Source organism: Odocoileus virginianus, chromosome 9 (assembly GCF_023699985.2).
Source record: "Odocoileus virginianus isolate 20LAN1187 ecotype Illinois chromosome 9, Ovbor_1.2, whole genome shotgun sequence".
NCBI lineage: Eukaryota > Metazoa > Chordata > Mammalia > Artiodactyla > Cervidae > Odocoileus > Odocoileus virginianus.
In genome coordinates this window covers 36,058,301-36,078,840 of record NC_069682.1, presented here as the reverse complement: position 1 = coordinate 36,078,840, position 20,540 = coordinate 36,058,301, and the positions used below count along the sequence as shown (strand labels likewise).

The 20,540-nt window shown below is 45.3% G+C and overlaps 1 protein-coding gene across 3 annotated transcripts in view; it reads right to left on the bottom strand.

Moving 5' to 3' along the window:
- Positions 1–20,540, bottom strand: part of SLC24A3 (solute carrier family 24 member 3) — a 421,173-nt gene that overhangs the window by 98,478 nt on the left and 302,155 nt on the right. For 2 of the 3 annotated variants that reach the window (XM_070472206.1, XM_020878614.2), the window contains exons 4-5: positions 3,413–3,487; positions 35–119 (exon numbers count right to left, since the gene is read on the bottom strand). The exons of the other annotated variant lie outside the window; for it this stretch is intronic. In XM_070472206.1, coding sequence (XP_070328307.1) covers positions 35–119; positions 3,413–3,487 — 160 coding nt within the window. The remainder of the gene's footprint in view (positions 1–34; positions 120–3,412; positions 3,488–20,540) is intronic. 3 annotated transcript variants of the gene reach the window in all.

Genomic DNA, 20,540 nt, shown 5'->3' with positions numbered 1-20,540 from the left:
ACAGAGCTGAGATGTTCCTCAGGATGGCACCTACCTATGACCGACGTGAACAGCTCCGGGGCCGAACTGCCGGCCGCCATGAATGTGGCTCCCGCCACATCCTCACTGAGGTGCAGGCGCTGCAGGGGAGCAAAAGCACAGGTGAGTTGGGTTTCTCCTGGAAGAGCTGCGACTGTGACTCCCCAGGTCCCAGCTCAGTCCCTCCTCAGCTTCCCCTACTCCCCAGCTGGGCCACACTAGGGAGGCTACAGGCTCCCTCCAAGTAAAGGCTCTGAGGAGATCAAAGGATCCCAAGCCAGATGCCTGGGGGTTGCAGAAATAATGGGGGGAGCGGAGTGGTCTTGCGAGGCAGGGTGGGCCATTCCCTCCTTTTTAAAAGCTCAGTTCCCTCTATGTTGCCAAATATTCCTATTTATAGAGATGCCCAAATCCACATTTTTATGTAAAAGATTCTGACTTTCTTCACTATCTTGCTGATGTTCTCGGGCTAAATTAGGCTCATGGTAACCAGTTTTTGAGCCTTGAGTCTGGGAGGCTATGGAGGATTTGGGGCTGGGGAGGATCACCTATCCTCAATGCAGCCTTGAAGCCTGGGGTAGAGGGAATGGGGGGCAGTGAGAATGAGTAGAAAGAGATGGTGAGCCCCACCGAGATGATTCACACAACAAGCTCTCCAGGTTACCTTGCTTGCTGACCCAAAAGGTGATTTGCAAGAAGACATGTGAACTGAGGCTGGGTGGTGTGGGGAGGTGGCATGGGGAGCCTTTCTGCATCCACTCCTGGCCCAGAAAGGAAGCTGCTGGCTGTCAGTAAATAGGCGGCTCCCTTGGGCACCCCGGCTTAAGGGACCCTGGTCCCTCTTCCAGCAGCACCATAGCTGCACTTCCCCACTCAGCCATTGTGGGGCAGCACGGCCTCGGTGAAGGCCCCTGGCTCCACTGACCCGTCCGAGGCTGCCGCGGAGCCCTGCTGAACATTTTGACCCGGAAACCTGGGTTCCCTGGCTCTTGACTGAACAGTAAACTTTGCAAGTGGTTCTGAGAAGACCCTAAGACGGAGGCGCAGCTGTCTGAAGGTGAAAGGTGTGGCCGCGAGGGTGGCCGGGCATCCCGTCTCCCTGGGCAGGTACCCCAGCGGTGCTCAGGGTCCATGGCTGGTTTGCCCAAGCTCGCCAGGAGCTGTGAGCCTCACTCTGCAGTGTCTACTTCAGCTCGGGCTCCTGCTGGGGCGTTAGCTGTGGAGTCCACCCCTGGGCTCATACATGTCCTGTTCCTCTCTCTGCTTCATTCATCACATTGCTTCTTCCTCCTGGACCTCCCCTCCTCTTTCACCCCTCATTCACGTCAGCTCTGGCCACATCTCACTGGGTCCTGGCATCACCAGCTGGTTGGGGGAGCACTTCCTGCCTTGGGACCCTCTCCATCCATCAGAACAGTCATCAAAAGCTTTCCAGCTTCCTCCTGAGAAACTCCTATGTCTGGGCCAGGCATCCTCAGGGCTCCCCACACACTGAGTCTTGTCCCTGGGTCTCCCAGCTCAGTTGTCTTGCTCGGACTCTTGGCTTACATATCTGTCCTTGTAAGACACTGCCACGGAGACCGCTGCTCCCGTCCTGCCCCTGCAGAAGCGCTTCCCTGATCTCAAGGTGAGTCAACTCCCTCTTCTCTGCATCTCCAGCTCCAGCACTTCACCTGTCCCCGGGTCTCACTCTGGAGCTTCTCTGAGCCCCAGGCCCCTGATGGCCAGGATCACACCCACATTTCACCTTGATTCCTCCCCAAGGGCTGTGCTCACAGGTGCCATGTGTGTCCCCAGTGGAGGAGAACACATTCTGCACAATTGCACGTACATTTGCAGCACCAGGTCTTAACTTGGCTATTAAACAATGTGTAGTAAAGAGAGTGGTTGGCTTTGTATGAGGACTAAACTGCTCCTGGTGGATTTCAGAGACCACAGATGACCCTGATTACTGGTACTTCAGTGCCTCCCCCTCTTCTCCACCAGGTGACCCTGTTCTCAGGTTAAATTGCTTTGGACAAAAGGCTTCCACACTGGCCATCAATCCATCTCAGAAACCAGCTCTCTCACTTCCCTTCTCCCACCTCCACTGTACAGAGGAACCCACTCCTGGGGTCTCTCTAGGATTGCTGTGGGATGATTCTCTTTCAGGTACACAAAACTAACTGACGCAGGAGGTGGAAGAAACTGCTTAAGCTAGTAGTTCTCAAGTGTGGCTTCCAGACCAGCACATCTCCTGGGAACTTACTGGAAATGTAACTTCTGTTCCCCACTGTCCCCCAAGACCCAGTGACTCAGACACAGTGGGGGGGAGGGACAGTCCAGGCTGAGGGCAACGTGAAGGAACAGGGGTTCCGGACAGACAGGAGGTGCACCTGGGAGACAGACACTTTCTGAAAACGGGATTCTGAATTAAAAATAAAGCAGAAAGCTTCCAGATAAAGAAAACTACGTTTCAAATCTGAAAAAGAGATGAAAGAAGCAAGAGAATTGAAAGAGCTCTGGATATGCTAAATATTTTCAGATGAAAGGGATATAATCGGCCCTGGCGTCCCCTGGGCTGACTTTGAAGAGACCCTTTCCTGATCTCTGCAGCCAGTTTTTTCATTGTCTTGCTTTTGGGGGACCCTGCTTGCAGTATTTCTGCACATGCACAGAGAGGAAGTCTGGTGGAGGTGTGGCTGAAGACTTCTCACTCTTCCAGGACCCCATGAATCATGAGGGAGGGTTATGGCAGCAGAATGAAAGGGAGGGGAGGAAGGTGGAGGAAGGAGGAAGGAGGAAGGAAGAGTGAGACTTAAAAGAAAAAGAAAGTGGGAACAGAACACAAACTGCATTTTGAGTTACGCCAAATGGTGCAGGGAGAGCTGGCCGGAAGGGTTAAAGCCCAGCTAAGGATCGGCATGGGCTTCTCTGGTAGCTCAGCTGATAAAGAATCTGCCTGCAATGCAGGAGATCCTAGTTCGATTCCTTGGATCAGGAAGATCCCCTGGAAAAGGGATAGGCTATTTTTGGGCTTCCCTGGTGGCTCAGTGGGAAAGAATCTGCTTGCAATGCGGGATATCTGGGTTTGATCCCTGGGTTGGGAAGATCCCCTGGAAAAGGGAAAGGCTATCCACTCTAGTATTCTTGCCTGGAGAATCCCCATGGACAGAAGAGCCTAGCGGGCAACAATCATGGGGTCTCAAAGAGTTGGACACTACTGAGTGACTAAGCACTACCCAAAACAGCATGCATGGGCACCCCGAAACTCTAAGCAGACCGGTGAGTCTCTGGGCTACCACTTCATGGCTCTGAAGCATGCTGGTGCCTGGCCTTCCTGCCCGGCAGCATGTAGGGCTCCTCAGGACCTCAGTGGAGGAGGCTGGAACAGTTTCAGGGCTCAAACATGTACCTCACAGATCTTTTCCAAGGAGGGGACGAAGAAGTCGTCACACACAATGGCCAGCGCGTAGAACATGTACATGGCCTGGAAGAGAGGAGAGAAGGGGTTAAAGTCAGAGTCAGGGCAGAGCCCCTGGGGTGAGGGTCAGGCCACCCTCTGCTTAAGAACATCCTGTCTTCATTAATTCAGCAGCTTATACTATGTACCAAGTCTTTGCAATGCCTGCCACCTATCACATGCTCACCTTGTCCACCTCCTAGATCCCCAAGTGTGCCATGGATGCTGCCCCAGGGCCTTTGCACTTGCTGTTCCCACTGCCCAGAACACGTTCCCTCCAGATCACCTTGCCTCAGTCCTCCATGTACTTAGGGCCTTTGGGTTAATGCCAATCTAAGCAAAAGGCCTTCCCCATTCCCCATATTCTGCTTTGTTTTTCTTGATCTATTTTATGTACAACAGGCTAAAACCCTAATGCCTCTTACAAGTCCATAAACTCTCTCTCTCCAAGACCATGTTCCAATATTATGTGTTGATCTTCCTCGAGGTAAGAAGCTTCGTCTAACGCACAGCAGTGCCAACACTTGGATTAGGACGAGAAATGAGCAGATTTGCCAGGCTCTCTGTGCTTTCAAGGGTGAAAGCTACTGAAAACTAAGTTAGTTCCATGCCCGAGGCAGTGTGAGGTAGGACACCCACCCACAGATACTCTGTGACAAGGCTCCTCTGGACACCTAGGGGCCTGCCAGGCCATGGGCTTCTTTCCAGCTCAGAGCACTTCCTGGCATCAGAGGGCAGCCTGCCACTTTGCTTACAAGAAACTCTCTTCCAACTCTTTGCTATGTTACCCACTAGAAGTCAGGTTCCCACTGTGAGAACAAACAAAACAGAACAAGATATTGATGGGGTGCTGTGTGTGTCAGGGTCAGGGGGATGAAGGAACTCTGTACCTTCTGTTCAATTATGCTGTGAACCTAAAACTGCTCTAAAAGGTCTACCATTAATAATAATAATAATAAAATAGTATAAGGGAACAAAACAAATGTACAAAGTCAAACTTGAAGATGCAAAGGACGTATTGGAAGTGGTGACATGGATGATTTTATCAACGCACTGGTCCAAATACTTTAGAGAATGAGGCATTTGGGGATTAATTTGATCATTCCTGTATTTCCAAAGGAGATAATATAATATCATCATTTACAATGATAACAATACCACCGTTATTAATAATATTTGCCCCTCTTTGTCAGGCCAGGAATTAAGGCAAGTTCTGGTAGTCTCAGCTCTCCTAACTCACATGGGAGGCAGGGGGTTACTGACCCATCTCCCAGACACCACAGAGGACATCTTAACTTCTCCAAGGATCCTCTCCAAGCCTTCCCACAGGGCCATTGTCACCCCACTCAGAGGTCGTTTTTGATTTCTGCCCCATCTCCGCTTCCTATTTCAGCTCACTTACTAATGACTGCCTTCGCCAGCCACACTGAGGGAGGGACAGTTTCAGAATCCTAGTCAGCCACTTTTGGGGGCTGCCCATCAGAGCCACTGATGTCCTTATTTATTTATATTTGAAAAGGTTTATTTTGACTGCATGTTCACATAAATATACCATTTATACACAAGAATAAACGTGATCAGCAAGAACATGAGTAAACTCTTGCTACCTCTGTATTTGGAGTGAATCTCTCTTTTCTTCTATAAATGAATGGACCATAAACAGTGTTGCAATTAAAAAAAAAATCTTTAAGCATATATCCTTTTGCATTTCTAGGATAAGCTTCCAGATGGGGAGTTGTTGGATAATGGTCTTTAATGTTATTATTTTTACAAGATGCACTGCAAAATACAAGACAGACTGGAAATCTCAAAAAAGGTTGAGCCGGCCCAATACCCTGGGACTGCCCACGTGGAGCCTAGGCCAGTGGAAACTGCGGCTCAGCTACAGCAAGCAAGGCAGGTGAATGCGGGTCATGCTCTAAAGACGATGAGTGAAGATGTCTGGGGGAGGGGGTCACCTGTGTGAGCTGCAGCTCCAGTATCAGACCACAAGGGCTTTTCTTCCCTGGAATGCATCAGGACATCTCTACTCAGACACCGACCCACATGCTGCCAGGGACCATGGGTCATGTTTCAGGTTTATGTATCTTCAAGAGAAGGGAGGCAGCTATGTCCTTCACATGTTCCTCACTATCCTGTTCCAGGTTTGCCCAGAATGAGGGCCAGGTTTGTCTGGAGTGAAAAGGTTCCAAGATGGGAGCGCTCAAATAGTAGCTGGTGTCGTCTTCTGAAGCTGTTCAGGGAAGTGGCCAAGGAGCATGCCTGGCACAGTGACTGCTGGAAGAGGCAGCCCGCAGCCTTGGAGGAAGCCCAGGATGGGGTCAAGAACCTTGCACCCAGTCCTGGACTTGACACTTCCAAGCTGTGTGACCTTGAGAGACTATCCTGAGCTCGCTAGCCTTCAGCATGAACCCCACCACGCTTTCTAGTTAGCTTCTGTGGCTGCTGGAAAGGAGCAAATGGAAAAAACAAAAGCCAAGACATGTCCCAGTCATCCCTGCTGTCTCAGCTGAGACTGACCAAGCTCAACCCAGTTCTGCTGAACCCCGAACACCCGCAAGCTAAATAAATTTTTATTGTTGTATGTTGTTGAGGTTTTCAGGTCACTTGTTATACAGCACTATTGTGGCAACAGCTTAACAGCTACAGCCAAGGTGATGAAAAGAGCCATAGTGAAAACAATAATAACAAGAAGTAACTTCCAAGAAATTTAAAGTTTCTTGTTCTGAGTGACTATATATTCAGCTTTTCTGGCCTCCCCGGAACTAGCCATGACCACTCACACAATTTTGGGCAATGGGAATAAGGGACAGATTCCTTTCTTCTTGCCTTGAACTCAGATGTGATGTCTAGAGTGTCAGCAGCCATTCTGTGACCATGAGACAATAAACATGACAATACATACCAACATGCTAAGGGTACCAAAGCCCTGAAGAATGCTATTCACCAGTTGATCTAATGCCAGAAACCACCTGCCTCTGTACTTCTTAGTAGGTGATAAAATGAATCTCCTATTTGCCTCAGTCCCCATTAGTTGGGATTTCTGTACTTGCAACCATGTGCCTCCCTAACAGATACAAGGCATAAAAGATTCATTCTGCTGGATGTGGGTGAAGGAGGTCAGAGAAGGCTTCACAGAGAAAGTGCCTAATGAACTAGGATTTTGAAAGATAAATTCTATTTCATCAGGCAATTTTAAAAGTTGATTGGGACCAATAAACTAGAGAACTTTGGTAAAAATAGTTAAACTGCAAAATATCTAAGGTAACAGGAAGTCATCATGGCCTGGGGCTTTACAGGGGTGAACATGCTCTAGATGAAATGTTGATACACATAAGGACTTCCGAATTGTGAGGGCAAATGTATCCCACCAGCATGACATTAGCCCTGCTGTTTTATGTGGCATCTACAGTCAGCGGTTTTCACAGACAATTTCCTTTTACTCCATCATCTGTACTTGTGTTTCTCTGTCTTTAATTTCAGTGAAAGCAGTGCTGGAGAAGCAATTTCTAGAGAAGACTGTAGATATCTGGCTTTGGTAGAAATCATTCTAAATCTCCCAGGGAATATGATCAGAATAAACAACAACAACAACAAAAAGATCTTCTTTTTTTCTGTCTCTGTCTTTTTCATGGTTTCAAGTGATCATATATGATTAAACATGGAAAAAATTTTTTCTTTAAAAATCATTCTCCCCCTTGAAAAGTTTGGTGCCTGGTGGCCCCGTGATGCTATGGCAGAACCGACCCACCCACCCACTCTCAGGTTCTGCTACCATTGTAGATATCACTCTGTTTGAACAGCTCACTGCCCTGGTGATTAGAGAGAGACACAATCTCAGCCAGCCTTGGATTGTGACCAGGAGGATCTGAGGTTGGGGAGCGGGCTGCAGGGAAGAGGAACACAGCAGATGGTTAGGTCCTACCAGGTCCCTCGTCCTACCATGTTCATTGGGCGTTAGGGAAGTCTACTGCCTTTCTGCGGGCTTCCCAGGTGGCGCTAGTGGTAAAGAACCCACCAGACAATGCAGGAGACATAAGAGATGTGGGTTCAATCCCTGGGTCTGAAAGATCCCCTGGAGAAGGGCATGAAAACCCACTCCATTATTCTTGCCTGGAGAATCCTATAGACAGAGGAACCTCGTGGGTTAGAGTCCATGGGGTCGCAAAGAGTTGGACACTACTGAAGTGACTTCGCACGCACACACACACACTGCCTTTCAATAGTCAGAATTTGCCTCAATCTGCTTGAAGACCTGACCAGTGGGAGTTGGGGCATCAGTCCCTGCTTCCTCACTCTTTGAGAGGGTCCCTCCACTTCATCCTCCTGGGTTCCCACAGCTGAATCAAGCTTCAGGAGCCTGTAGTGTCATAAGCTCCAACGCTCACCTTTTATCAGCAATCTCTCCTTCTCCCATCTCACTTCCTACACCCCAATCAATATTTCCTTTCTCCACAAGTGACCACTGAGTTCTAATCATTGTCCTAAGGTCAGCTTCCAGGAGACCTCGAGTTAAAGTAAGAGCGAAGGGTGTTAAGGACAACTGTGAAAGGAACTAAATGCAGTCTTGAAATCAAGCTGCACCACCAAATGCAGAATGTTTATAATGAGGGAAACTCTGTGCAAGGGGGAGAGGAGGGATGTATGTGATCTGTCTGTACTTCTGCTCATTTTTTCTGTAAACCTAAAACTATTCTAAATAAATAAATGTATTTTTGGAGGAGTTTGCGATTAACATGTATATATATATATGTGAGTGTGTATATATATATATATATATATATATATATATATATACTACAAACAAACAAAAGGTCCCACTGTATAGCATAAGGAACTATATTCAACATCTTTTAATAACCTATAATGGAAAAGAATCCAAAAAACATGTGTGTATGTATACATACATAACTGAATCACTTTGCTGCATACCCAAAAGTAACATAACATTGTAAATTAATTATACTTCAGTTTTTTTAATGGCCAAAAAAATAAACAAAACATTGTATACACACAAAAAAAGAAGAAATCAAGGTGGACCACTCTCAGAAACAATTGCCTTCCTAAAATCGAGTGGGGACAGTAGTTAAGTGTCTGGCAATGAGCTTTTCTTTTAACGTAAGTGCCTGACATTAGGCTTTTGATCTCCAGGGCATCCATTCCAAAGGCACCCGTCTCAATAAACACATCGCCAGCTACACAACTAGATGAGGAGACAGGCTGCCTCACCCAGGAAGTTCCCCTTTCAGAAATCCTGGGTGACCCAAATAAGTGACCACTGGATTGACCCCGATTTTCCCTATCTGCACCCTAAACTCCTGCTTTTAGGTTTTAAATTTGCAAGTAAAGAGTGAACCAGAGAAACCCTAGACACCCTACACTTGCCCTCAATAAAGGCAGGACCCCAGCTCTGTTCCCCCCCCCACCCCACCCTGGCCATCCAGGACCTCACCGTGAGGCGCTGGATGTACCCCCTAGAATCTGGGAGTAATAAACTTTGTCCTTTCAAAGTTCCCTGGTTGCTCTTTCTGAGGTGTGTCCTGCCATCGTGATAGAACCAGGAGGACCAGTCCAGCCTCAACACTGGCTGCTGCTCAGGAGATGCCCTTGGGAGTGTAACAGCAGTCCAACCCAGGTGAGTGCGCTCCCAGCCAGAGCATTGCTCTCAAAGGCTGAGAGCAACAGGACTCGGGGATGTTCTCTTCCCCCCACCCCTCGTCCTTCTGTAGTCGGCATCGGAAGGTCGCTGGAACCACTGCCAACTGAAAAGGATTCTCTCCCAAGGACTCAACTGCTAAAGGAGGCTGAGCACATGTTAATACTCCTGCTCACCAGCATAAACCTTGTCCCTGTGTTACTTGATGCCTCTCACGACGACCAGATAAAGCCCACGGTTGACGCTGTTCTCGGAGGTCAGCACCCTGGGGTCACTGTCTCAGAGCTGTGGGAATGCGATCTGCCTTCTCTTCCTTTGTTCTCTCGCCTCTTTCTTCCCCACCCCAACACCTCTCATACAGGGTCCACTCTGAGAATGGTTCCGGAGTCCCTGAGGACCTCATTTATTTCACTTGGTTGTCAGTTTCTCAAGGAAGTGGGGCTGGTAATTGCCATCTCCCCATAATATCCACTAAAGGCATGTTCTGGGGACGGGTTTCTGTAGATGGGCTGACGTCTGCGTGGGCCTTACAGGGGCTTCCTGATGGGGGCAGTCACACGAATGCTCCACTGACCCTCACAATCATGGCTGCAGGATGGGCTGCTGGTTTAATCCAGCCTCCTCACAGTGGGGAATCAAGTTCGTTAACCTGGTTCAGGTCAGCCAGCTAGTAGGCGACAGAGGCAGGATTTGAGCCCAGGAATTATCTCCCTACTACATGCCTCTCATCACCACACAATAGCACCTCTCTCTCTTTCTTTATACACATATAGATAGATATAGATATAAATACAGATTTAAAGATTGGAGAAGGAAATAGCAACCTTCTCCAGTATTCTTGCCTGGAAAATTTCATGGGCAGAGGAATCTGGTGAGCAACAGTTCATGAGATTGCAAATAGTCAGATACGACTGAGCACACATACACAGATATAAAGATATAGATATATACTATAAAGAGATACCTATATTATATAAATGTGTATATATATATATATAATCCCCTGGAGAAGAGCATGGCAACCCACTCCAGTATTCTTGCCTGGAGAATCCCATGGACAGAGGAGCTGGGCAGGCTACAATCTACAGGGTTGCAGAGTCGGACACAACTGAAGCGATTTAGCATGCATGCACATATATACATGTATTATGCATCTCCCCATATTTTCTGATTTTTAAAAACTTAATTTTTTTATTGTGTTAAATATGCACAAGATTTACCATTTTAACCATGTTTAAGTGTATAGCTTCATGGCATTAAGTATCACACGGCTGTACCACCATCACCTCCAGATCCTTTTCATCTTCCCAAACTGAAACTGTCTCCACTAAACACTAACTCCCCATTCCCTTTCCTCCCAGCCCCTGGTGACCACCTTTCTACTTTCTGTGTCTGTGAATGTGACAACTCTAGAGACCTCATATAAGGGGAATCCCACAGTATTTGTCCCTTTGTGACTGTCTTATTTCACTCAGCATAATGTCTCCATGGTTCATATATGCTGCAGCAGGGGTCAGAACGCCCTACTTTTTCAAGGCAGAGTAATATTCTATTGTAAGGATATGCCACATTCTATTTAACCGTTCATCTGTCACTGGACATTTGGGTTGCTTCCATCTTTCAGCTATAGTCAATAACTTTGCTGTGAACATTGATGTACAAATGTCTGAGTTCCTTCTTGCAATTCTTTGGAGGTAGATACCCAGAAGTGGAATCACTGGATCATATGGTAATTCTGTGTTTCATTTCTTGAGGACCTGCCATACTGCTCTCTATAGGGGCTGCACCATTTTACATTCCATCCAACAGTTTACGAGCTCCAGTTTCTCCATATCTTCACCAACACTTGTTATTTTGTTTGTATCTATTTTTTCGATAGTAGCTATCTTAACAGGTGTGAGATAATGTGATCAAGGCAGAGTTTGGGGTTTTGTTAATAAGTTCATTTTTTAAGAAGTAGTTACCAACCCCCCCTACCCCCCACCACCATCAAAGTCCTGCTGACAGGATAGGAGACAAATGTGACAGAAATAGGAGGCAAGTGTGTTCCTGGGCCCCTGGCAATCTTCCACCTAAGTATGTGCAAATACTCCAGGAAGCCCAATAATTGTTTCCAAAGGAAGAGTCTCCTTTGTAGAATCAAGAATGAAAACTTCCACTGTCGTGGGCTTCCTTCCCTTTCAGGGTATTGCCCTGCAGGAGTCTTCACTGGACTTACAGAGTGAGTTCAGGCAGAGATCAGGGCTGAGGGGAGGAGGACGGTCAAGCCAGGATGGGAGCAGAAAGTGGAGGCAGCAGGTTTGGGCATGCCTGTTAGAGGCTGCTACTTGGTGCCAGGGCCTCAGCTGCCCACAGGGGATGAGGCAGGCTCTGTGGCTCACTGAACAGTGGATGCCCATCTGAAGTGGGCAGCCTGTGCTCTGCCCTAACCAGCGATGCATAAGAATACGTGCTTAGCAAGGCCAGAGCTTCTGATCTCCCAAGAGAGAAGCTGCGAGTCTGGACTGTTGGGTAGCATCTCTTGATGCTGAGTAAGAACTATGGCTGCCCTGCTTCCCCTAGTCTCTGCCTTGCTGATTCTGCTGCCTGCACACAGGTCTCCTGGCTGCTGTCTGAATGAGCCTCGCAAGCTCTGCCTCAGGGCTTTCGCGCTGGTTATTCTCTGTGCCAGCCTCACTTTCTCCCCAGCCATCCACCTTGCTCTGTGCCTCACTTCCTTCAGCCTTTGCTCAAAGCTCACCTTCATGGAACCTCCTTCTCCTTCACCTTTCCTCCTCCTGTTTCTGACTCTGTTCCATTTCCTCTTTTTTTCCATTACCAGGATTACTTTCTAGCATACCAAATAATTCTTATCATGATGCTTATTTTATTGTATGTCTCCTTCCTTAGAATGTAATCTCCACACAGACAGGGGTCTTTGCCTAACTCATCCTTTGATGTATCCCTAGTGCCCATATCAGGGCCAGCACATAGTATGTGCTCAATAAATAATTCCTAGATAAATGATTGAATTAAACAATTGTAAAGCACTCAACCAGCCACACAGAACCTGCCAATTGTAAGCATTATAAATTCAGTTTGGGTCCAACTTTCCAATTCTTTGATCAGGAAAATGGTACACCATCATGTCTGCTGAACATGTAAGCAGAGCATTCGGTATTACAGGTAAACACAGAGTTCTTCACTGGATTTTCTGTGGACTTTAAGGAAGGACACGGGGCCTAGGTTTCAGGGAGTGAAGGGGAGGGTGTAGTAAGACCATCTGGAGGAGCTAATGTTTATATCATGTCTGAGAAGATGAACAGGTATTAGCCAATCAAAGAAACCAGGACAGAGTTGACTAGGCAACAGAACAGCATGAATGAAAACATGGAGTCATAAATTAACATGGTTTGTGCTGAAAACTACACTATGGCTGGAGTGCAGATTATGAGTGAGTTAGCAGAGACAGATGAGGCTACAGAAACAAGTTAAGGTTAGTTGGGGGAGTTTTTATACTCTAGACTTAAGAGATTTGGGTTCATAGGTGCAGACCATCTGTGATGATCAGGAATCATTGTTGACTTTACTGGGAAAACTTTATGATGATGGTGATGATGAAAGTGATTTTGATGGTGTGATGACGATTGTAATAATGCTGGTGCTGATGGTGATGGGATGATGATGGGGACAGTGATGAAGATGAAAATGGTGATGATGGTGGTTGGTGGTGATGGTGAAGATAGTGGTGATGGTGATGGTGAAGATGGTGATAAAGATGAAGATGGTGGTTGGTGGTGATGGTGAAGATGGTGATGATGGTGATGGTGAAGATGGTGGTGATGGTGATGGTGAAGACGGTGATAAAGATGAAGATGGTGATGATGGTGGTTGGCAATGATGGTGAAGATGGTGATAATGGTGATGGTGAAGATGGTGGTGATGGTGATGGTGAAGATGGTGATGATGATGGGGACAATGGTGAAGATGGTGATGGTGATGATGATGAGAAAGATAATGATGGTGATGATGATGACAGGTAACACTTTTTGAGTACTGACTATTGAGCACATGACCACTGAGCATACTGGCCATATGACTAAGCATAGAAATGCTTTACAAGTTAATCTTTTCAACTAGCCCATGAGATACTATTGTTATCCCCACTTTTCAGACAAGGAAATTGAGGCAGACAGAATATAAGTCCTAAGTCACAGCACCAGCACAAAACAGAAATTGGACTTCAACCCCATTTGAATGACTACAACCCAAGCCAGTCATGGTTCTAACCTTACTTTCAGCAGCAAAAGAAGAGATGTGGTCTGAATGCTCAGGATGCCCACTGGCTTGAGGGCTTCTGAAGACCTCTCATCTTTCTTTGAATGATTGCTTTCCTTTCTGCCTTTCCTACTTCTTCTCCATGACACTCCCCCTCTCCCATTGCCACTAAACCTGTGTGACATACTCTGGGAGCTCTGAAAACCCCATGTGAGATGGTCTGACAGCAGGTTTGTTAGCTAGCACTGGCTTTTCCTTCAGGTTTATTGAAAAAATGACAATGACTTCTACCTTGAGGATATATTGTAAATAACAGAGAATTTAACTTTTCTGGGGGACTTTGAAATTCCAGCATATACTCAACTATCTGCAAGAGGATGGAACTCTCCAAGTTTGGTGAGAAACATGCTTCTTGCCTTAAAGTTTTTATTAGTAACCAGAGCTGAGTCTTTCCGAGGCAAGCCACATTGAAGTAGGAATTTCCATGCCAGATTCAGAGCTAAGCTTGTTAAACAATATGGAGCCTTTGAAAGACGCCAGTCTGGTTAAAGTTATCAAGACATTTATATTCTTGCCTTTCTGTCATTTTCTTGTTATTCTCTGTCCAAACAGTCTTGGGAGATGGTGGGCACCACAGCTGCCAGATAACATCAAACAGTGGACGGCGGCCCAACCCTGGGCAGATAACCAAAACTTCCAAAAACAGAGTTGGCCTGAGACATGGGCACTTCAGGCAGGCTCATCATCTGGCGCCTCTTCAAACTCATGCTCTTTAAATATTTATTCAACATTTATTTACTGGAGGATGGAGGTGAAAACTCATCCTCTATTAATTAAAAAGTGTATATAGAAATCAAGCCTCTTACTAATGCATTTCCAGCAACGCAGGCATAGTCAATATTCTGAAAAATAGACTGCAAATTATCCCCCATTTTCCCATAATTGTTATCCTCTTTAATGTTTCTTTTGCAAAGGGGATTACTCTTAAGTAAGCAACTTGTTGGTGAATTCAAAGTTTTAATATCTAATATTTAGGTAGTGAAACGCTTTATGCACTATTCATTCTAATTTTAAAATTTCAACTGGTGACATTATTCACAATAGTCAAGACACAGAAACAACCTAAATGTTCATCAACAGATGAGTGGATAAAGAAGATGTGGTGTATATATACATATATATATATATCTTGTTTTATATAAACATATTCTATATTTTATATATATATAAAACAATGGAATATTACTAAGCCATAAAAATAATTAAATAATGACATTTGCAGCAACATTGAGATCATCTAGAGATGATCATACTAAGCAAAGTAAGTCAGAAAGAGAAAGACAAACACCATATGATATCACCTATATGTGGAATCTAAAATATGACAGATATGAACCTATGTACAAAACAGAAACAGACCCACAGACATAGAAAACAGACTTGTGGTTGCCAAGGCAGGGGTAGGAAAGGAGTGGGAACTTGGGATTAGCAGAGACAAACTTATATATAGGATGGATAAACAACAAGGTCCTATTGTATAGCTCAGGGAACTATATTCAGTATCCTGCGATAAACCATAGTAGAAAAGAATGTGAAAAAGAATGTGTATATATAGGTATAACTGAATCACTTTGCTATACACAGAGACTAACACAACATTGTAAATCAACTATACTTCACTAAAAAAATAAAAATTCAGCTGGTGGGATGATGTGAGCCCTTATAAAGTACATGTGATAGAAATTGGTTGGCAGTAGCAAAAAGCAGGAAGATATGTGTTATTCCTACTGTAGGTGGCTGTTTGCTTCACGTGGAGGGAATCAACTTATTTGTCTTCAGTTGTGTTGTGCAGAAACCTGAGTAAAGAGGCACCATCTTTTCTTGTTCCTCTAAAAAAATTTTTTTAATTTTGTATTGGGGTCTAGCCGATTAACAATGTGATAGTTTTAGGTGAACAGTGAGGGGACTCAGCCATACATATGCATGTATCCATTTTCCTCTGTTTCTTATGCAATGTTTTGTGCTCCTGGGAGGTCAGTGACCTGAGAAGGTGCTCAGATGGACACATCACCATCTAGCTTTGGGTATCCAGTTAAAAGGCATGGTCACGTGCCGGGTTGAAACTACTTCCTTAACTGCATGCCTTTACTGTGTCCTCTTATCAGAACTGACCCAGGATCGTTTTCTCCTGGAGTGGAAGAAGCTTTCCCATTCATGGTGGAGGGCAACACAGGTCATCCTGCTTGTGATTGGTGTAAAGCGTCAACAGGCTGGATGGCTGTGGGTAGCAGTCAAGCCTGGGGCTGTGTGTCTAAGTGAGCAAAACCAACAGACTTGCGTGGGGCTTAAACTCTCACCTTCATTTTATTGCTTAAGATCTAGTATAGTTAATGAAGCCAGACCAAAGTTTTGTATTATAGTACTTCTAACTTCACACTTCAATGACAATCCACTAAAATCACTCCCAGATGAGTACTATGGACTTTTAACTAGGAGGTTCAAAACCTCTCTTGTCAGACAATTAGCTTAGCTGGGCACAGAATGTCCCTCCCCTGGGCTGACATGCAGGGTATTCCAAGGAATCCTTTGTACCCAGACAACAGTGTGAATGACTGCTGGTCTTGGGTGTCCTTCGTGCATTCTATTCACATTGTGTGCCCTTAGAAGGCAACAGGGCTCAAGACAGAGATGCTCTCAGATGTTCTACTAAACATCTTTCTATTGCTGGAGGGACAATGCCTCTGATAACGGGAAGAGGACCGACTTTTGCTGCAGTCTGTAGATGATGACACCAACATGAGGAACTGGGACTTTAAGGCAGAAGCTAAAATTTAATCATGCTTACACTCACTTCCCCCAGGGCTCAGAAAAAGCAAGATGCAGAGCTGCAACTAAAAACCCAGGAGATTGTCTAAAGGCATAAGAGTAAAGCACGCTGAAGTATGTGCATGCATGCTAAGTCGCTTCAGTCGTGTCCGACTCTGTGACCCTATAGATTGTAGCCTGCCAGGCTCCTCTATCCAGGGGATTCTCCAGGCAAGAATACTGGAGTGGGTTGCCACACCCTCCTCCAGAAAATCCTCCTGACCCAGGGATCGAATCTGTCTCTTACATCTAACCTGCATTAGTAGGCAGGTTCTTTATCACTAGCACCACCTGGGAAGCCCACGCTGAAGTACAAGAGAGACGAATTCCTGGAGATTATAAAGAAACTGGAGAACAGTGGCATCTTGGAGTTACTTCAGTTCTTTCCTGGAACCAATAAAGCAGGAATGGAAGAAATCTGCCTGGCTGGTTAGTCCTGTGAAAGTGTTAGTTGCTCATTCGTGTCTGACTCTTTGCAACCCCATGGACTGTGGCCTGCCAGGCTCCTCTGTTCATGGAATTCTCCAGGCAAGAGTACTGGAGTGGGTTGCAATTTCCTTCTCTGGGGATCTTCCCAACCCAGGGATTGAACCCACATCTCCCACGTTGCAGACAGATTCTTCACTAGCTGAGCCACAAGGGGAGCCCTGGTTACTCCTGCTCTCTCCGTCAATGTAAAGAAGTTGGTGAAGGCAGTGATGAACCATGGTTATGAAGCAGGAATCAATCAATTTATTGTTGCTTAGTTGCTAAGTTGTGTCTGACTCTTTGTGACCCCGTAGACTGCAGCATGCCAGGCTTCCCTGTACTTCACTATCTCCTGGAGTTTGCTCAAACTCATGTCCATTGAGTTGGTGATGCCACCCAAACATCTCATCCTTTGTCGCCCTCTTCTCCTCTTGCCCTCAATCATTCCCAGCATCAGGGTCTTTTCCAATGAATTGGCTCTTTGCATCAGGTGACCAAAGTACTGGAAATTCAATATCAGTCCTTAAATGAATGTTCAGGGTTGATCTCCTTTAGGATAGACTGGTTTGATCTCCTTGCAGTCCAAGGGACTCTCAAGAGTCTTTTCCAGCACTACAATTCAAAAGCATCAATTCTTTGGCACTCAACCTTTTTTGTGGTCCAACTCTCACAACTGTACATGACTACTGGAAAAACCATAGCTGTGACTATATGGATGTCTCTGCTTTTTAATACGCTGTCTATGTTTGTCATAGCTTTTCTTTCAAGGAGCAAGCATCTTTTAATTTTGAGGCTGAAGTCACCATTTGAAGTGATCTTTATTGGAGCCCAAGAAAATAAAATCTGTCACTGTTCCCAATTTTTCCCCATCTATTTGTCATAAAGTGATGGGACCAGATGCCATAATCTTAGTTTTCTGAATGTTGAGTTTTAAACCAGCTTTTTCACTCTCCTCTGTCACCCTCATCAAGAGGCTCTTTTAGTTTCTCTTCTCTTTCTGGCATTAAGAGTGCATCATCTACATTTCTGAGGTTGTTGTTATTTTCCCCATCATTCTTGATTTCAGCTTGGGACTCATACCCTGTCCTTTTACATGATGTACTCTGCATATAAGTTAAATAAGCAGGGTGACAATGTACAGCATTGATGTATTCCTTTCCCAATTTTGAACCAGTCCATTGTTCCATGTCCGGTTCAAACTGTTGCTTCTTGACCTGCATATAGGTTTCTCAGGAGGCATGTAAAGTGGTCTGGTATTTCCATTTCTTTAAGAATTTTCCACAGTTTGTTGAGATTCACACAGTCAAAGCCTTTATCATAGTCAATGAAGCAGGAGTAGATGTTTTTTTGGGATTCCCTTGCTTTTTCTATGATTGCCTGGTCCATATCTCAGCAGTGTGACCTGAGGTGAACATTTCAACCGCATTGAGGTTTCAGTTTTCCTTATTTGTAAAATGGAGATAACAGTATCTGCCTCAAGTGGTTTTTTTGAAACTAGATCATGTAGAATTCTTAGCACCACAGCTGGAATGTTTCAAGTGTTCAATAAATGCTGAATAATATTACTGGGTCATTATTATTTCAATCACCTTGTTAGAAAGAAAAGTGGAACCAACTGAACTGAAATGGACTCAGAGGATCATTCCTATTTTTCTTCTTCACACAAACACAAGGCAAGATGAGCAGGACTCTTCCTCTCTCCAACTGCATCTGGGGGCCACTCAACTGGAAGCAGGCACTCAAAAATGGTTTCCTTTTCCTTCCTTGTCTCATAAGAGCTAATGCCCATCCAAGGAAACCCAACCCAAGTTTCACATTCCAACAAACACAGGATTTAGGACACCCCAGCGATCAATGGGGAAGGCCAACACAATGGTAAAATCCAACCAACCCCTGGATCCGATGTTAATTACAACTGAAAAGCAGATGGTATCTAAATCTAAGCCCATCTGTTCCCTGTCTGTGGGAAGTTTCCCCAGCGGAGAAGACAGAGCCACAGCCAACTTCCTCTTGCCCCAAGGAAGACGGGACTTTTGCATTTAAGAAAACATCTTCTTGTTTGTCATGATAAGATTGTCTCTGATCTACAAAACCACAGAAAATTTAGGTCAGACACCCAACCAGGCAAAGTCAGTGGGACAACCTCAGGAATGTAGACAGCTACTCAAGCTCAAGCTCTCACCACAAGTGGAGCATTTTGGAGATAAGAAAATATTTGAATATGACTTGTGCCTTGGTTTATAAAATGCCCCCTACACTCCATTTGGAATTCCAATTATGAAGTGGCCTAGATGAGAGAATTATTTGATTGGATTCTATTATTCATATGCTTTTGAACTGTGGTGCTGGAGAAGACTCTTGAGAGTCCCTTGGACTGCAAGGAAATCAAACCAGTCCATCCTAAAGGAAATCAGTTCTAAATATTCATTGGAGGGACTGATGCTGAAGGTGAAAATCCAATAATTTGGCCACCTGATATGAAGAACTGACTCACTGAAAAAGGCCCAGAAAGACTGAAGGCAGGAGAAGAAGGGGAAGACAGAGTATGAGATGGTTGGGTGGCATCACCGACTCACCAGACATGAATTTGAGCAAGTTCCAGGAGTTAGTGATGGACAGGGAAGACTGCCGTGCTTCAGTTCATGAGTCTCAAAGAGTCGGACATGACTGAGCAACTGACCTGAGCTATTACTCATACTTATATCATCTGTCTTTTTTATTGGAATATAATTGCTCTACAATGTTAGTTTCTACTGTACAATGAAGTGAATCAGCCATATGTATACATATATCTCTTCCTTCCTGAGCCTCCCTTCCATCCACTCCCCCATTCCACTCCTCTAGGTCATCATGAGTACCAAGCTGGGCACCCTGTTCTATACAGCTGCTTCCCACTAGCTATCTGTTTTACACAGGGTAGTGTATATAGGTCAATTCTATGATCTCAATTCCTTCTACCCTCTCTTTCCCCCACTGTGTCCACAAGTCCGTTCTCTGTGTCTGTGTCTCTGCTCCTGCCCTGCAAATAGGGCATCAGTACCATCTTTCTAGATTCCATATAAATGTGTTAATATGTGATATTTGTTTTATTTGAATTATTTGGTTGGTTTTTATTAATAAAAACTCAATATTCAACATTGAGTAATACTCAACATTGAGTAATAAAACTCATACTTACATTACCTGTCTATTAAACAACTGATAAAGAGGTAACTTCCCATTTTCCATTCTTTAAAGAAAACGATATCTACTAATCGAAGAAGAATAAACATCAAGGCTCTCTTGGGGAATGCCAGTGTCCCTGGGTCTAGTCAGGTGGGGATGCTGAATCCACAGATATGAACTGATAAAGCATTACCTTACAGACACTGAAAGCACCTCTTCTCTACTGCATTTTATCAGCCAGTTTGCACCAAACAAGGTGACTTTGACTGTGAAAGAAGGACCCAAGTGGTTGTTTACTACTGCTAATAAAGTGTTTAAAGAAGCTCGTGGTGCATGGAGTAGATGTTGTGGATGTCCCTTGGACAGGATGGCTTCCCACCTCACCTGGGGCTGGTGCCCCCATGCATTTCTGCCTAAAGCCTCCTCCTGTGCTGGAAAGCTTCCCTCAGCCCATGGGCAAAACTGCCTGAGGGTGCTCAGGATAGTATGGGGTCAACCATCAACAAAAAGGGATGGGGCAGGAGTCTGCACTCACACCCATCCTGCTCAATCTCAACTGGACAATCTTGAGTCGTGTCTACATCACCCCTTGAGATCCACAGTGGGGTTCAGTTCAGTCACTCAGTTGTGTCTGACTCTTTGCGACCTCACGGACTGCAACATGCCAGG